At 39.7% G+C, this 17691-nt stretch overlaps 1 protein-coding gene across 1 annotated transcript; it reads left to right on the forward strand.

Moving 5' to 3' along the window:
- LOC148371539 (sialic acid-binding Ig-like lectin 14) lies at positions 1-16085 on the forward strand. Its single transcript, XM_088327698.1, has 9 exons — positions 1-140; positions 214-576; positions 1459-1746; positions 6556-6807; positions 11558-11815; positions 11893-11977; positions 13713-13790; positions 15894-15960; positions 16035-16085. Exons 1-9 carry the CDS (start codon positions 95-97, stop codon positions 16083-16085), a joined length of 1488 nt encoding a protein of 495 aa, XP_088183824.1. The 5' UTR covers positions 1-94.
- The last annotated feature ends 1606 nt before the right edge of the window (positions 16086-17691 follow it).

Raw genomic sequence — 17691 nt, forward strand, 5'->3', positions numbered from 1 at the left:
GTGGAATAAAGTCATCATCGTCCTGCGGGAGGCTGTCCATGTTCCGGAGACCTTCAGGACTGACTTTGTACATCACAATCCCTAAGAGGACACAATGGACACTAAAAACACTTCTCTCCTTTTTCTGTTTTTTTATCAAGGTATTGCATCACTTCTCATTTCTTTTCCCGAAAATACCGAAAACTAGCTTTGACGTGTAATATTTGATTGCAGTCCTTTGCGGTGTGGACTCTTCTTGGACCATCCAAGTGCCATCTTCGGTGGAGGGACTTCTCGGATCCTGCGTAGTGATCCCCTGCTCTTTTAGTTATCCTGATCCACAAAAGGCTGTCGAGGGATTTACGGGGCTTTGGTTGGAGGCGGATAATCACCTCATCTATCACCCCGACGGATCAAAAATTAAGCAGCTGTATCAAGGGCGAACTGAACTGGTGGGGGACGTCAGACAAAGAGACTGCTCGCTAAAAATCGACCCTCTTCAAAAAAGCGACCAAGGACCTTTTCATTTCAGAGTTGAGATGCAAGGATTTCAAAAGTTCTCTTACCTGGAAAACACCGTCACCATTGAAATTATACGTAAGTAGAAGCGTTTTTGTTCAACATCTCCATCAGGGGTCTCAACATGAATTGAGGTGAGGGCGCTGAAGCCAGGATCTGGGCAAAGTTTCGCCAAATGGGATTTTCCACAAAAACAGCACTAATAAAAAAAAAAAACGTTGTTCTTAAAGGGACAGTGTTTTATATTTGTCCACTAGATGTTGCTGTCATGTGTACTGTAGTGCAACCAAAAAATGAATCCAAGCAAGGTTGCAAACAACAAAAATTGAAATCCTGCAAATCGCACCCTTTTTCTTCCAGTTTTGACCCACCCTTTCTTAAATAAAGACAAAAAGAAGGGATTTTTTTAACGCAATAAAAATACATGAGAAAAAGAAGGCAAAAAAAAGCGGGAAGAAAAAGAGAAGTAGAGGAAAAGAAAGCAAAAAGTGGAAAATTGATGAAAAGAAAGGAATTAAAAATACAAAAAACATTTTAAAAATGCAGTTTTCTCTCTCTTTTTCATTATTTTTTTAATTTTTGAGTTGTACTTTTTTTCAATTTTCCCTTTTCTTTTTTGTCCTTTTTATTTTCGTTGAATTTCTTTTTCATTTACTTATTTCACTTCTTTTCAAAATGAATAAAGTGCCTATTTTAGCACCAGGCGTATTTTGTCTTCTGTTGTTCTTTTAGCAAACATTTTCTGTGGCACGAAAGAATACAGCGACGTCTAGTGGGCCAATAATAATAAATCTAATAGTTAAATAGGTCAGAGTACAATAAAAATTAACACCAATAAAATATCCGATAAAGATGCATTGCTGATATTCTTAGCTTTTTTTCCTCGTGTCTGCCATCTCTGTTTTTTCGTGTAACTGCAGCCTCAGTGTCAAGCTTGTGTTATTTGTTCTTTTCTCCCAGGTAAGCAAAATTCAATTAATTTAACAGTGACAGAAGATATGCGTCGTCCAGTTGTGATGGCTTCATGCTCTGTGGCTCACTCATGTCCTGCATCTCCTCCCGTCATCCTCTGGAGTCATTTGGGGAATCAACAATATCAGACGCGACCTTTGAAAAATGGCCAGTGGGAATCTACGTCCACACTGACTTTTCATCCACTCCATGCCAAAAACAACACGCATTTGCTCTGCCATGTCACATTCAAAGGCGGGAAGAGTTTGAAGGCATCCACAATCATAAACGTCAAATGTAAGCGAAAGGTTCAAATTTTACATTCATGCCTAGTGAAAATTTTACTCTTTTTAGGATAGTATTTTTTCACACAAAACATGTACAAAAATTTTATCAGACCCTTACCCGCAACCAACACAACCGTTTTATGCATTAGACCAGGGGTCTCCAACGTAGTGCCTGCAGGCACCAGGGTGCCCCCCCGAGGACAGTTGAGGTGGAAAAAAGCTCAGCAATGCTGGGTCTTTGTGATTATCTAGTGAAATTATTTTTTTATCGGTAGACTGAGTATGTTAAATCATAGTTTAATAACTAACCTGATAATAAAATAGTAATAGTTCTAATACACACTTTTGGTACAACTTAAGACACATCATCGGTGTTGATGCCTGGGTTCACTGGGTGTTTCGGGTCTCACATCAGACACTCTCGCACAGGGGACCCCGCCGGGGTTGGTCAAGTCACAGCTTGTGTCTTAAGAGCCTGTAACCACATGTCGTCCCGCTTAATCTACATCCATGTGAATGCCTTCTGTGTTGCGTCAGTGATGTTCCTGATGGCTAACCTGTTTTGCAGTCCCTTCACTCCAAGCATCTTGAGTGCCCTGATGAGAAGCTGACCGGGAAATCCTCTGCACTCAACCTCTATGGGATTGCACTGGGTCTTCCATCCCCTGCGTCGGCAATCGTCTGCCAGTTTCTCGTACTTGGCTTTCTTTCTTTCAAAAGCCTCCACCCTCCTGTTTTCCCAGGGAACAGTCAATTCCAGCAGGACCACTTGCCCTGTTGATACTGATACAGGGAAAAGTCAGGCCTGGGTGTGGTCATCGCGATGTTCTCTGGAAACTTGAAGTGTTTCCCTAGGTCGACTTTCAATTGCCAGAGGTCAGACATGTGACCACCTGTAGCCTCTGCAATTGTGCTGTTTTATAATATTGTGTATTTCACATGTGATTTTTTTCTGTAAAAACCCTTATGGGAACATTGAGAATTACCTTTGGCTGAAATGTTATAGTATGTGACACGAGTTTATGGAGCATACTTGCCCCGTGAAACTTAAACTAATGGGCATTAGCGAGGTCAAGCCAAAGGACTGCCAGGTCTCCTTACCCCTCCCGTGGCTCCCGGATCAGCAGGGTGACCGCTCCTGTACGCTCAATGCATCCTGGGAGCTTTGGGACCCATCCCTTCTACGGAGTGGTGTCAATGTATGAATTCCTCAGGAGGAGCTCTGTTATGCACTGGTCAGCTACAAAGAAAAATATTTTGCTTTAGACGCTGAGGAGACAGACTATTCTGAATTGCTCGATCGTACTGGAGCTCCCCTCCTTTGGAATCCATACACCCTGTGCATGTCTCCACTGCTGGGCAAACTCCCCCTCTACCAGATGACCCTGAGGATCCTGCATAGCTGCTTCAGGAGTGTGGGGCACCTCTTGTAAACTAAATATGGCAGTCCACTAGGGCGTTGTAATGAATTGGATCTGGGTGCCTTGACAACTACCTCAACTTCTTTAAAATTTGGACCTTCGGTGTTTAATGCCATGATGAGTTCTGGTTGGTTTATCAAGGTTCTGCTTGGTCCAAGGTCTTCCTCTTTTGCACTGTCACTGTAGGAGGCGGTGCAGAAGAGATGGACACTACTTATCTGGGATCTTCGTGGTGAAACCGAAGGGAATTGAGATGAAGGCTGCCTGTCTCCTGGCTCTCTCCTTTCCTCTCCTCCATTGCTACTCTGCTCGACGTAGGGTGGTGAGTTTTTTTCCTTACCATGCTACGGAGTTCTGCCAGACCGACCCTCTCCTCCTCCCTTGCCAATTTGAACTACAGCCCAAGCATTTTAAGCTCTTGCCGCAGCTGGTTGATGTTCACCTGCGGTGGGTTTGGCTCTCCTGGACATGTGGTTGACTGTTGTTCTTTGATCCCATATATTTTGGGACTAATGTTGATGATGGTAGCAGACATTGACAGCAATTACTGGTCTACTTCTCTTCTTGCAGACCACGAAGGTTCATGCAGATTTTGCCACATAGAAAGACTGCACTCATTGATGTTATTCTGTAAAAACATAGTAATAACATAAGTTGTTATTTTCAAATTTCGAATGAATAAATTACTGTTAAATAGGCTTCACGGACAAAAATATGGATTCAATTATTGACAATTATTTTTAGACAATTAATTGAGAGACAGGAATGATAATTTATGTGTGCATTGCATGAATGTATATATTCCTCTTTTTATTAATGTGTTTCACAGTAAATATAACAAACCTAATTCCAATTTACAAAGCATATGAGAAAAATGTGTTTTTTTTTTGGCCAGCTATCTGGCTATCTTTTCAGTTTCATAGCCAGCTATCTTTCTACCTTTTTAGCTGTTTAGCAAGCTATCTGGCTAGCTTTTCACATTTTTTGCATGCTATCTAGCTAACATTTGACCTTTTTTTGTTCATTATCAAGCTAAATTGTGGCCTCTTTTTTAGCTAACTATCCAATTTTGTTTTGAGCTTTATATCTGGTTGTTTGGATTGACATGTATTTGTTCAGCTAGCTATTTAATTCCCTTTTAGTTTTTGACGTGTTTTCCTTTCCAGATAACTATCAAGCTACCTTTTTAGCTATTTAGGAAGCCAACGAGCTAAGTTGCTATTTTGGAAATTTACTTTCAAACTGGGGGCCCTCTGCCCTGATTAGGAACAAAAACTAGCTCTCTGCTTGACAAAGGTTGGAGACCCCTGCAATAGACCATTGGTCGGCGTCCTTTTCGGTACCATGGAACAGTTTCATTTGAATTTGATTTTAATTCAATTTCTGACAGATTTTTTTTTTTTTGCATTGTAAATACACTACCGTTCAAAAGTTAAGGTTCGCTTCGAAATGTCCATATTTGTAAAGGAAAAGCACCAGTTTTATTTCTATGAAGATAACATGATATTAATCAGAAATACACTTCCTGCATTGTTAATGTGCTCAATGAATATTTTATTGGCAAATATCTGCTTTTTAAAGCAATAGGTGTTGAGAGGCCCATTTCCAGCAACCAGCATTCCAGCGTTCTACTAGTACACAGGTGTCAAACAGGCGGCCCGCGGGCCAGATCAGGCCCGCGAGACAACACTCAGAGAAGCGCAAGAGAAAAACAAGCTGCAGGTTGAAATATGTCCACTTGATGTTGCCAAAGCCAGGTGCCTCGAACAAAGACACTGTACTTGTATTTCTTTTTCTCTCCCTCTCTCTCTTTCTCTCGCTCTCTTTTCCACCCCTTTTTTCCCACTCTCTGTCTCTTTCACTCTTTGTGTCTCTCTTTTTCTCTTCCTTTGTTGCTCTTTGTTTCTTTCTCTCTCGGTCTCTTTTTAACTTCTTTTGCTCTAACTTCCTTTTCTCTCTTTTCTCTTTCTCTCTTCCTAACCTTTGCGCTTTCTTTTCTCTTTTCTCTCCCTCTGTCTTTTTATTTCCTTTGGATTTCATTCTTCCTCTCCCTTTCTTTTCCCCGTCTCTCATGATTTTCTCTCTCTTTTGTTTCTCACGCTCTCTCCCGCTCTCTCTTTTTCTTTCTTTGTCCCGCCCTTTCTCCTTTTGCCTCCCTCTTTCTTTTGTTTCTTTATCTGTTTTCTTTCTTTTCTTTCTCTTTAATCTACTAGTCCGGCCCCCGACAGAACGTTTGTTCTATCGTGTGGCCCCCGAGTTAAAATGAGTTTGACACCCCTGTACTAATACATTGTGTTAGCTAGTTGCATGAGAAGCCGTTTTGATGATTAGTAGTCTTGTGCTATGGGGTTCGCATAGCTGAAAACAGTTTAACTGGTTAGAAAAGCTATAAAACGGACCTTTCTTTCAACTAGTCGAGTATCAAGTACCACTAAACTGAGGATTACCAAAGTTTAGTTTTTCGAATTGTGATCAACTTTCACCTGGGTCCAGGTAAGGGTTTGTGCTATCGTCCCAGCGGTTTTCCAGCTAAGATGCCCATTCTACTCTCAGCTGCAGGCATGTGATTGCATAAAAAATAAAACCTTTTGTATCTGTGTGTTCCAATTTAGATTACTCAATGTTAGTACTTGATTGTTGGGGACAAAACTTCAGACGGTTACCTTTCAAAAGAGACCAAAATTGCAAGATTCTCCAAACAGTTTAACAGAAGTATTCAATTTATTTTGGGTATGTCTGGGATTGGGATTTTAGGCGAATTTTACAAGATTATTAAGGGGTTAAACTTAGTAAACAGTACCCTCTTCTGGGGAGCTTTGTTAGGGTTGCTTTCTATAAATCCTTGGGGGGAAAAAGCAGTGTCTTGCGATTATACAATTGCTCGACATCACATCGTGATATTGATTAGCCCTAGTGTGTCATACTCCATTCAGAGAACAGCACAAACAGGCTCTAGCTAGAGTAGAAAATTTTTTTGCAGGATGACAGATACATTAGAGTTTTTAGATTGAGAAGTAGATGCCTTACAGGTCCTCAACTAGAAACTTGGTCGAATAGTACCTGCAAAACATTTGTTTCAACATCTACCGTGAAGAGGCGACTCCTAGATGATAGTCCAACTAAAGGAGATCCATTCAGGTAAAAAACATAGAGAGCGGATAGCTCATTTGATAAATAATAGTGTGACTCTTTCATAGAAACACAAAATTGTCTGCGTGACCCCCAAACTTTTGAACGATAGTGTTAAATATAATCACAACTAAAACTATGATTCATATCAATATCCATACAATTTTTGTGCTTTTAAATCATTTAAATTACTTTTACCTATTCACATTTAAAAAATGAATAGAAATGTTTGCACACCCCCAGTAGATTTTTGAAGTCCTCCTCCGCAGATGCCCCCGTGAACGTCGACGTTGAGTACAACTCTAACGTGAAGGAGGGTGAAGCTGTTTATCTGAAGTGCAGCTGCGATGCAAACCCTCCTGCGAACGGGTACGAGTGGCATAGTGAAGATGGCACCCGCCTCCACGAGGGGGGCGTTTTCATTATGGCTAACGTTTCCAGACACACAAGGGCCTTGTACTGCACGGCTATTAACACCCTGGGAAAAGCAACATCCTCACCTGTACAGCTTGATGTGGCATGTAAGTCAACAGTTAATTGATTGACATTTGTCCCCCGTGTTTATCAAATACAAGGTTACAATGGATTATAAATCAACAACTTTGATAAACAATTGACGAATGGTTAAGTGTAACGACCCTTAATCATGCGTGACACAAGGTTCACAGTCACTCGGTTTATTGCCTGCATTCAGTTAACAAAACAATACAAAAGTCAGGGCGTCTGTGCACGACTGCAATCATCTTCAACACTAGGTGATTTAGCTGAAGCTACGGCCAGCAGACAACATGCGAGCACATTGATAGTGAAACATTAATTAAACACAGATTTTGTGAGAATTAAAAAAAAAACTCAAAACAATCACATTTCGACTGTTACCTAAGCCCCGCCCTTAAACAAGATGAGCCACTCACAGTGCGCATAGTCGAGCCAATACACTCGGACATTCCACGTTAGCTAACTAGCTCTTGGCTGCACTGTACATAGCTTTGTTGATTGGGAGTTAAGTGGGCTGTTATGAGCTAGTTTTTGTACTCTGATAACCATACGTGTTTGTTAGCTGTGATCCAAAGGGCTCCAGTCAAAGTAACATTATTGAACACAGAACAGTATAGAACAGGGGTCGGGAACCTTTTTGACTCAAAGAGCCATAAAAGCAAAAAATATTAATTTTATTTTGGGAAAGAGCCACACCATATATTATGAGACAAATTTACAAAATTGCTAAACCCGCACCCCAGACAAAAGCTTAGCCTTCAGCACATTTATTTTTGATGATTTGATAAAAAAATATGAAAAGAGAATAATGCCAGAGCCCCTGTCCCAAAATCAACAAACATACCACTTTAAACTTGTCTCTTTCTTGCAATTACTCAAGATCGGTTTAACTCCTTTTGACCCTTTTTTTTCATACATATTGGTTTCAAAACCAGATGCAAGCAGTTATTGTGTAAAAACGTCACAACATTCTGCAAATAGGGAGCCTGATGAGCTCACTTTTGGCGCAGATGGCGTAGGGCGAGAGATGGGAGGGAGTGCTTGCGCTTTTTGCATGGCTCCACCCATCCCTCCCACTCACCCAATCAAAAGACTAAGTTCTCTTCCGGTGTTTTGGCGTATTTACAGTGTGTTCTGTGGATTCATCATAAGGTATCTGAACACTGAACACAGATTATATAGTGAACTTTTATATAAAGGATTCTTTAGCGTTGTACAGCCAAAACGAGTTTTTTCCCCCCCTTTTTTGTGTGACACCTTGACTGTAAATTGTAGTGAAAAACGTGCCCTATATATACTGCGAAGTAACATTTGATATATAGCTTTGGATTGGATTTGCGTGTACCTGAATAGGATGAATAACTCAAATTTCGAACAAGAAGGAGAAATTTTGCATGCAATCAAATTTGTCTCTGAGCCATAGATATTCATAGAAAGAGCCATATATGGCTCGCGAGCCATAGGTTCCTGACCCCTGGTATAGAAGAAATAACCAAGCCCCTGTGAATTTAAACCCAATGATGTGTCAGATCAATTACATTAAACTTGGTAGTGCAAGTGCGCTACCATTATTTTTTGTCACGCTCTCTCTCAGAAGAAGAAAACCTCTTGTGCCCTCCCAAAAAACAGAAGCGTCTTATAACCGTGATGTCTGTCCTTAATTGACAGCTCAAAGTATTTGGTTAAATGCTGTCCGTTGCCAACATTTTCAAACAAAGCAAGCACACCGGTATTACCCCGTCTAACACAGTGGTCGCACTGAAGCTGATTGTAAGCAGAAAAAAATGTAGCTAGGCTAACACGAAGCTGTAGGTTAGGTTTAATTCAAGGGTCGGGAACCTTTTTGAACCAAATAGCCAAAACAGCAAAAATATTTTTATATATATTTTTGGTGGGGGGAGAGAGCCACACCATATATTTTAAAACAAAATGCAACATAAACCCCAGTATTTCTTCAGCTTATTGTATTTCAATGTGTGATGTTTATTGATTTGATAAAATCAATGAAATAATAATAATGACAGAGCCTATGTCAAATATCAATATTAATAAACCACTTAAAATGTGTATCCCTACCGCAGTTACTTAAGAGGATTGGGGCTCATTCTGACTGCCATTTTTGTTCATCTTTGTTAGTGTCAATAGATCCGTCCAGGCCAAAGTCGATTATTTTTGGTCTGTGGAATGCTACGTGACATCACGTGCATAGGGTCAATAGCAGTGTTGTGAATAACGCTGTTATAAATAACACATGTATGTAACGGCGTTGTGTTTTCAGTAACGGTGTAATCCAACTTTTTATTTTTTTCTGCCGTTACAACGGCGTTATCATTACTGACGGTCAAAACCGGTATGTTACCTTAAATAAAGCTGAGTTGTTTACGTCACCTCTTTTCGAATCATATCACCATTCAAAATAGCGACTACCATATAGTTGGATAGCGATTATGAATACAGTATTTACTAATGCGCAGAAAGAAAAAGGCAAGTTCGGCTCGATGGGCTGTTGGAGGTGGGAGCCGTCTATTCACTATTCGAGAGATGGTTCCCTTGAAAACACTATTTTTCTCTTGTGACTGGACTCAAAATGCATTTTTCAGGTATTCTGTGATGTTAACTTTGAATTTGTTGAGTATAAAAGAGGTTAAAATTGTTTTGTATTTTATTTATCTATCCATTATCTTCACCGTTTATCCTCAGTAGGGTCGCGGGGGTGCTGGAGCTATGGAGCCAGCTATCTTTGGGCAGTGGGCAGGGGACACCCTGAACTGGTTGCCAGCCAGTCGCAGGGCACACAGGGACAGACCATTCGCTTGCTCATTTACACCTAGGGACAATTTGGACCAGCCAATTGATGAATGTTTTTGGAATGTGGAAGGAAACCGGAGTGCCCGGAGGAAACCCACGCAAGCATGGGGAGAACATGCAAACTCCACACTGGAGGTTCGATCTCATGACCTCAGAACTGTGCCACACACGCGCTTATCACTGCGCCGCCGTGCTGCCCTTGTATTTTATCTTTTTGTTTATAAAGGTTTTCATTTATGTTTCCTGATTTTTTCTGTTTTAACGATTAAGTGTTAACTTGCTTTATTTTTTCCCCTTTTAAGTCATTCATAAAAAATGCATAAAAAAGATAATATATGGATTAAACAACAAAAACAACCTGAAAAGCCAATAGTTTTTTTTTCATAAACAGAGCCAAAAAAGCTGGTTCTCTAAAAGGAGGTGGAATTCCCATCTCTACAATGGACCATTTGAGTTAGATTTAATGACTTACTTCAATCTGTTTACTGCTGATTGTTATCTTACGACATTGGTAATTTATTTTTGTTGCACTTTAAGTGTAGGATAAATCTATTGGCGGTGAGTTACAATCCATATGACACGTTTTAATAACACAACTGCTAGTCTGTTCTCTGTTCAAGAGAATCGAATACTGCTCAGAGAATGTCAATTTCTTTGACATACAACAACTTCTGTTTAAAGTAGGCAAGGCAAGTTTATGGTTAAATGGTCAATCTAACATATAGTTAACTTACATCTAAACGGCTGCTAATCTGACTTTTGCACTACTGGCAGTTTTTTTTATAGCTTGCCACTCCTTGCACATTGCTCTCTGCACTATTGTAATTACAGCGTTATTGTTACAGTGTTAATGTTACTGTGTACCTGACTTGTTAACCTGACTGCCCATATTGCACATCTGGTTAGCTACTCTTCTTGCACTATGGTAAAATACTACACGTAGCCAAAATACAATACAACATTATTTATATCTGTACATTCAAGGAAACTGTGGGGGTCAGATGCATCGACATTTCGTTCTGTATACACGTGTACTAGAATGACAATAAAGTAGATCTGAATCTGAATCTGAATTTATTTGTATAGCACAATTCACTCACAAGGCAATTCAAAGTGCTTTACAGAAATGGCAAAGAGACACAATTACAGTTCAAACATAGAAGAAAAGACGTTGAAAATTTAAAATGTAGTTTTTAAAATGCATTAAAACCACAGATAAAACATAATAAAATCAATGAATTAAAACAAAGTAAAAGTGAAGAGTGCGGAGTTGAACAGAGCTGTTTTCAGCCTGGACTTAAACACTGTCAGAGTAGACGCCTATCTGACGTCATCAGGAAGACTATTCCAGAGTTTAGCTGCATGGTATTAAAACGCAGCTTCACCCTGTTTAGTCCTGGCTCTGGGAACTAGCAGAAGGTAAGGTAAAGGTAATATTAACTTACACTTGTAACTAGTTACTTATACTTTAGAGTAGTAGTGGGGGCGGCAGTAGCTCAGGAGGTGGAGCGATCTTCTTAGGATTAAGGGATCCCAGTTCGAATCCCGGCTTGTCCGTGTTACATGTCGTAAGTGTCCTTGGGTAAGACATTGAACCCCCAATTACCCCTAATAAGCAGGTTAGCGCCTTACATGGCTGCACGGCCGCTATTGGGAAATGTGAAGCACACTGTAAAGCGCTTTGGGAAGTCATTGACTTGAAAAGCGCTATATAAATGCAGATCATTTCATTTCATTTCAGTAGTTCAGTTACTAACTTTTTGGAAGAAGTAGTGAGTAACGAACTAATTACTTTGTTTAAAGTTACGTGCTTAACACTGGTCAATAATGAAGAGAATACGGTAATATGATATGACCAACAGTGTCAAAAGCTTTCATGAAATCAATAAAGAGGAAATCACATTTGTGATGGTTTCACTGTGCAGTAGCTCTCATTTTAGTAAGTTTTCCCCTTTTTTTGTTTAGATTCCCCGGAGATTAAGAACATCTCATCCTGCACCACTGAAAGGGAAATGGTCAAGTGTGTGTGCATTGCAGAGTCCAAACCTCCAAGCAGGGTCTACTTCTTGCTGCCTGACGGAGTCCTTCTAAGGCCCGACTTGGAGCTCCATGACTCAGTCACCATCGCAACTCTGCAGGCTCGGCTTCCTTTCGAATCGGTCTACTGCGTGGCTAACAACAGTCTGGGCAGCGCCAGTGTCGCCATCGAGTTCCCTGTTGACAGTATTGAAAATTGTTTTTCATCTGGTTGGATTATTCGTTTGAATTTTGACAAGATTGAATTTTGTTTTCAACTACAGGAAAAATGCTTTACGCTTACATTATTATAGCAGCCGGAGTGGTCCTGATGCTCCTTCTTCTTGCAATAGTGATGATAAAGAAATGGTAAGAGAAAACATTTAAAAAATCTTGTTGGATATACAGACGCTCCCCTACTTACGAACATTCGACTTACGATAAACGAAAACATTTTCTCGGGATGTCGAAAAATATACAGACATCGCTGTGAGTTAGATTTTGTATTGTGTGCACCTTTTTTCGAGTAGAGGACATTACTGTAGTGCGTCTTTCCGCCGCTACCGGCGTGAGGTGGCGCTGTAGAGGTCACCCAGCATCCACCCTGAAGAAGAAATCCGGCTTCCTCATCCTAATTTATGTGTAAACATACAGTACTACAAGTACGAAGACCTTTGACGTTTTTATTGTTTAATATCTCGTGCATCCATTCAATATGGTTGGTTTACAGTGTAAAGAAGTGGCGAACCGTTTTTTTTTTTTAAACAAAAGTGGAATAAGAAAGCTTGATGCGGTTGACAAAATGCTTTTTTTCGGCCACTTTGTACCACGGAGGAGGACCTCTTGAAGCGCATCTTCCAAAAGTAAATTAAACGTCACCGTATTTATCTTTATAGAGCATTTTATTTTATGAAATGTTTACTTTTTCGTACAAAAAATACTGGTTACTTGTACAAGCCTTAAACATACTTATATAAACCTTAAACATACAAAATAAAGCACTGAAGCAACTTACGATCAAATTCAACTATCGTCCGTAATCTCGTTCGTAACTAGGGCAGCGTCTATATAACTGAACCCTTGAGAGCCGTTTTGCAATACATATATTTTTACAGCACTTGTTTATTTTCTACAAAGCTGTATTATCCACTTTTCAAAGGTTGCATTGTCAAAAACACGTCAAAGGGGACCAGGACCACCCAGGAGAAGGGGAAATTTAATCTAAGTCCTCTGAATGACCATCTATTGTTTTCTTATCCGATCTTTATTTTTCATTTATTTTTTCGTCCGGAGGAGTAGCTTAAGCGCAAAGTAGAAAGGGGTCTCGGTATATTAAAAAAAAAAAAGTAACATCCACTGTACTATAACATTTTCATTTTATTTCTTTTCAATCAATAAAGTTATTTTAAGGGAGAAAAACAGTAAAAAGATACTCAAAATGACAATTGGTTAATATAGTATATAATTGCGCTCATTTAAACAGTCTATTTTATTTGAGAATTGAACATGCTATCCCATCTGCCAAATGAGACAATGTTGTCCATTTCAAAGGTGCTGCATAGAAATTCAGACTTTACTTGCTGCCACTATTTTCTGGCAGCCTCTCTCAAGCTCCTTAAGTTGCGCGTGCAAGCACGTGAATTTCTTAGACACGCTCAAATCAACAAATTGTTCTTTTTTTTTCGGGGGGTGTGGTGTTGGATTTGGCTTGTGGACTGTATTTGAAACATGCCTTTTCTTACTTTTACCATTGTCATGCTACACTGACAAAAGAACTGTGGGGACGAGATTAAAGGACCAGCCTACCCACCACCCCCCCTGCGTGCCTTCATTCATCCTACCCAATGTGTTCTGCCTCAAACAGCTTTGCTAAAAGTATGATAAAATAGGTGCGGTGGAAGAAAAATAGGGTCTCTTTGAACTCAGTCGGGAATATTCAATACATATCTAATTGAGAGAAGAAAAAAAGTACTCTCTACTTTTTGAGGGCAACTCGAATGACGCACCCCAATATTCAAAGTACAGTACTACTTTTTAGGATTTTGCACCTATGTATGAGAACTGAAGAACTCAAAAGGATGATATACTGTTGTTTTGCCACCAGGGGTAGCTCAAGAGACGTGCCTGGCTCAGAGCATCCACGCAAACACGTTGAATCTCTTCATACTGTCACAGCAACCAGGTTAAAACGTCACCATTCTCATTTCAATCTTTGTTATGTCTGGCCAGGGTTGGGAGTGTTACTTTACAAATGTAAACCGATAGGTAACGTAATCCTAATACCATAATATTGCGGTAATGTTACTTGATTACTTTCATTTACTTTTGGATTACACCAAATTTGCTAAAAACAAAAGGACAAAATAAATAGAATATAAATAAAATTACCATTCTTTTCAAGACAAATGAACAATGTAACCTTGAAAATAAATTGGAGGAAATTAAGTCAGGTTGTTATAATAATAATAATAATAATTTCCTTTGTATTGTCATTCTTTGTAACAATGTACACAGAACAAAATGTCGATACACCTGACCCGTTGTAGCGAGTCGATGCAGCCGCAGCCAGAGGGCGCCGCCATTATACCAATTAGGTATGTCTCGGTCGAGGCGCGAACCAGCGACCTCCCAGTCTCAAAGCGGGCACACTACCATCTAGGCTACTGAGCTGCTTGTTGTCCTTAAAAAATGCTTAAATTGTAACCACTTACTGTAGTTTCCATCCATCCATTATCTGTACCGCTTATCCTCAGTAGGGTCACGGGGGTGCTGGAGCCCATCCGAGCTAACTTCGGGCAGTGGGCAGGGGACACCCTGAACTGGTTGCCAGTCAGTCGCAAGGCACACTGAGACAACTCACTCACTCACTCACTCACTCCGAGGGACAATTGTAACTGGCCAATTAAGCTGACATAGCATGTTTTTGGAATGTGGGAGGAAACCAGAGTGCCCGGAGGAAACCCACGCAAGCACAGGGAGAACATGCAAACTCCACACATGAAGGTTCGATCTCATGACCTCAGAACGCTGCCGATCTTTCCTGAGTATAGTTTACTAAGCAAAAATAAAACGTTCCCTTTCACATGGCAGACAAAAAATACTCTGATCAGTTCACATTAAACGGACATTGAGAACCCAATATTGTTTCAAACACACCAAGTGTTCCCATTCTACATTTCCAACAAACTCTGGGATTTCATGTGTCCAAGTTCAAATTTTACTTATATAAAGTGAGGATGCCAAACAATGACAATATTCAGGTTGACTAGGCTAAGTAAAACATTCTCACGATATAACAATAGAGTGGTCGTGTTGCTATTTTGAACACCAATTAACTGCTAAATAGAAAAAAAGACTATTATATTTACTAAATGTCTCTGAGTGCATCACTAGCATGCAACTGCGCTGCCCTCACGAAACTGCGGGCTTACCCCAATTCAACAAAATGAGTGCTACATTGAAGGACGCATAAAATACAGACACTAGAGAAGTTATTTTACCTGCAATACAGTTTGACAAACATGCAGTGCTGGATAAGTTTGCCGTCTGTAAGATCTGCACAACAGATACGGATATTACTACGACGCGCGCGCCTCTTCCCTGTGTCGCTAGTGTAGGTGTCTAAAACTCGTGGCCTAAGGTCCAATTGTGGCCCATGGGATAATAGTTTGAGGCCCCCGCCTTAATATGAAGGTTTAAAGTTTCACTGTGCATTATTTAGTGCCTTGTAGTAGTAGTAAAAAAATAGAAAAACAACATGTATTTAAAAATGAGGGAAAATACATGAATTATGTTATGTTGACGTCCATTTGAAAAAATACTAATAGGTCAAGAAATTTGCAATTTTTTTACATAACTTACGCAAATTTTCCTTTATCTTGCTGCTATAGGTAAGAAAGAAATTGTGTTAGATTGGGTAAAAAGATGAAAAGAAAAATAAAGTATTTTAGTCACTTGTATTCTTCCTTGAGCTTATTTTCAGATGTAAATTGAGTTTGAAACCACTGCTCTCGTGTTATTGATTGAAATGATAATAAACAATTCATCGTTTGGCGGATTATGTATATGAAAATATAATTTTAGATAAAATTTAAATCCTGCAAAATAATCCTTAATTTAACGAAATGTCCCTGTAATTTGATTACGTCTTTTTTCCTGTAACTGTAACGGAATACAATTACATTTTTTGTATCCTCAATAAATAAAACTGTTGCATGTATTCTGTCACTACCCAACCCTGTGCCAGACTGAGTAAAAAATGTGACTTTTTCTTTTCTTCTCCAAGGAAAAAAATCAAAGGGGGTGAAGATCAAAACAAGTCCAATGATCACACCTATAGCAACATGACTGAGGTTTGGTAATGATTCCTGTGAGTTTTTTTATTTCCTGTTTGCATGCAATGAATTGACCGTTTTTCCCCTCAAAGGTGGAGTGGACTGTAGACTGCAACCATCACCCAGTCTATGCCAATCTCTAAATCAGACCTGAAATCTTCAATATGTCACTGTGTGTGGTTATGTATTGTTTGTTTAATAATTCCTTAAGAACCCCGACCCAGGGAAAAGTGACTACCCTATCCTCAGAGAAGAGGTCGAGGCAGCAATTAACTCAGCTAAGACCGGAAAGTCTCCAAGAATCGACAACATTCCATCAGAACTCATACCAAATGGTGGTGAGCCAACTGTAGACATTTTGACAAAGATTTGCAGAAACCTCTGGCAAACAGGACAGTGGCCATCTGCATGGACAACATTGCTAGTAATTATGTTACCAAAGAATAGAAACCTTCAACTATGCTCCTACTATAAAACCATCGGTCTCATTAGCCATGCAAGTAAAGATATGCTAAAGGTCCTACTGAGCAGACTGAAACCACAGGCTGAAAACATCCTAGCCCAGGGGTGGCGAACACGCGGCTCTAGAGCCTCATGTGGCTCTTGACCAATAAGAATGCGGTCTTTGCCTCATCATATTTTCTATATACTGTGGCTCTTTGCCTCATTTCATGTTAAGTTTTTTCCCCTCTTAAAACACACTTGAATCCATCAGAGTTAATAACAAATAATATTTTGAAATTCATTTGGCAGATTTGTTGTTTTTATGCTGCTCCAGACACATAACTGACTGCCAATCATCTGCGTAGGTTACGTCTAATGCGGGGAAATTAAGTAAACATTTCATGAGCGTGCAGACTGTTGCCCTCATGGTCAAAATGGCAAAATGCAAAGCGAAACGAAAATATGAAGATGAACACAGGGCAGTCCAGGAAGAATGGGAAGATGCTTACTTTTTTGTTGAATGGAATGGCAAACCACTCTGTTTATTATGCAGTACCACAATAGCCCATTTCAAGACTTTAAATCTTCAGCGTCATTTTAGCACAGCCCATGCTAATATTGACACAGAATTCCCCAAAGGTACTGAACTACGCAAGCAAAAATTGAGCACCTTGAAAAGCCAGGCTCTTTGACTCTTACAGTTAAAAATGTCGGCTCTTTGTGTCAAACTGGTTCGCCACCCCTGTCCTAGCCGAAGAACAGGCAGGTTTCAGGGAGGGAAGGACGCACACAGAACAGATCTTTCATCTGCGCATTATATGTGAGAAGTTTCAACAACACCGTAGAAATCTTGATTTTAAGAGGGCGTTTGGTCTTTTTTAAAACTTTGACAATGTCAAGCCGTCTGCTACTATGTATCAAAGAACAGGAAATCTAGTTATAATAACTTGAAAAATTGCTCAGAAAATAGGCAAGTCAAGTAACAATATAGAAATATAATCCATATAGAAATCGAATACTAAAAGAAGATCTCAAATTTGATTCATGTTACCATGAGCAATGTCTTCTTAGAACATCACAGCAACCTTTTAATACATCCAAGAGAGACAGAAACTAAACTCACCAAAACACTTATCGTTTGTGTTTTTTGTTAATCGTGACTCACACGTCACAGGTGGAGTCAACGAAGAAAAGGAATTATTTGTTTTTTACCATTGTCTTGTTTACAATTGCTATTGATAGTTTCATTTCTCAGAGAAGGAAACTAAGTGTTTTTGAGATGAAGTGTTTGAGGAGTATGTTAAG

This window comes from Urocampus carinirostris, chromosome 2, assembly GCF_059441175.1.
Source record: "Urocampus carinirostris isolate Australia breed hairy pipefish chromosome 2, RoL_Ucar_1.0, whole genome shotgun sequence".
Lineage (NCBI taxonomy): Eukaryota > Metazoa > Chordata > Actinopteri > Syngnathiformes > Syngnathidae > Urocampus > Urocampus carinirostris.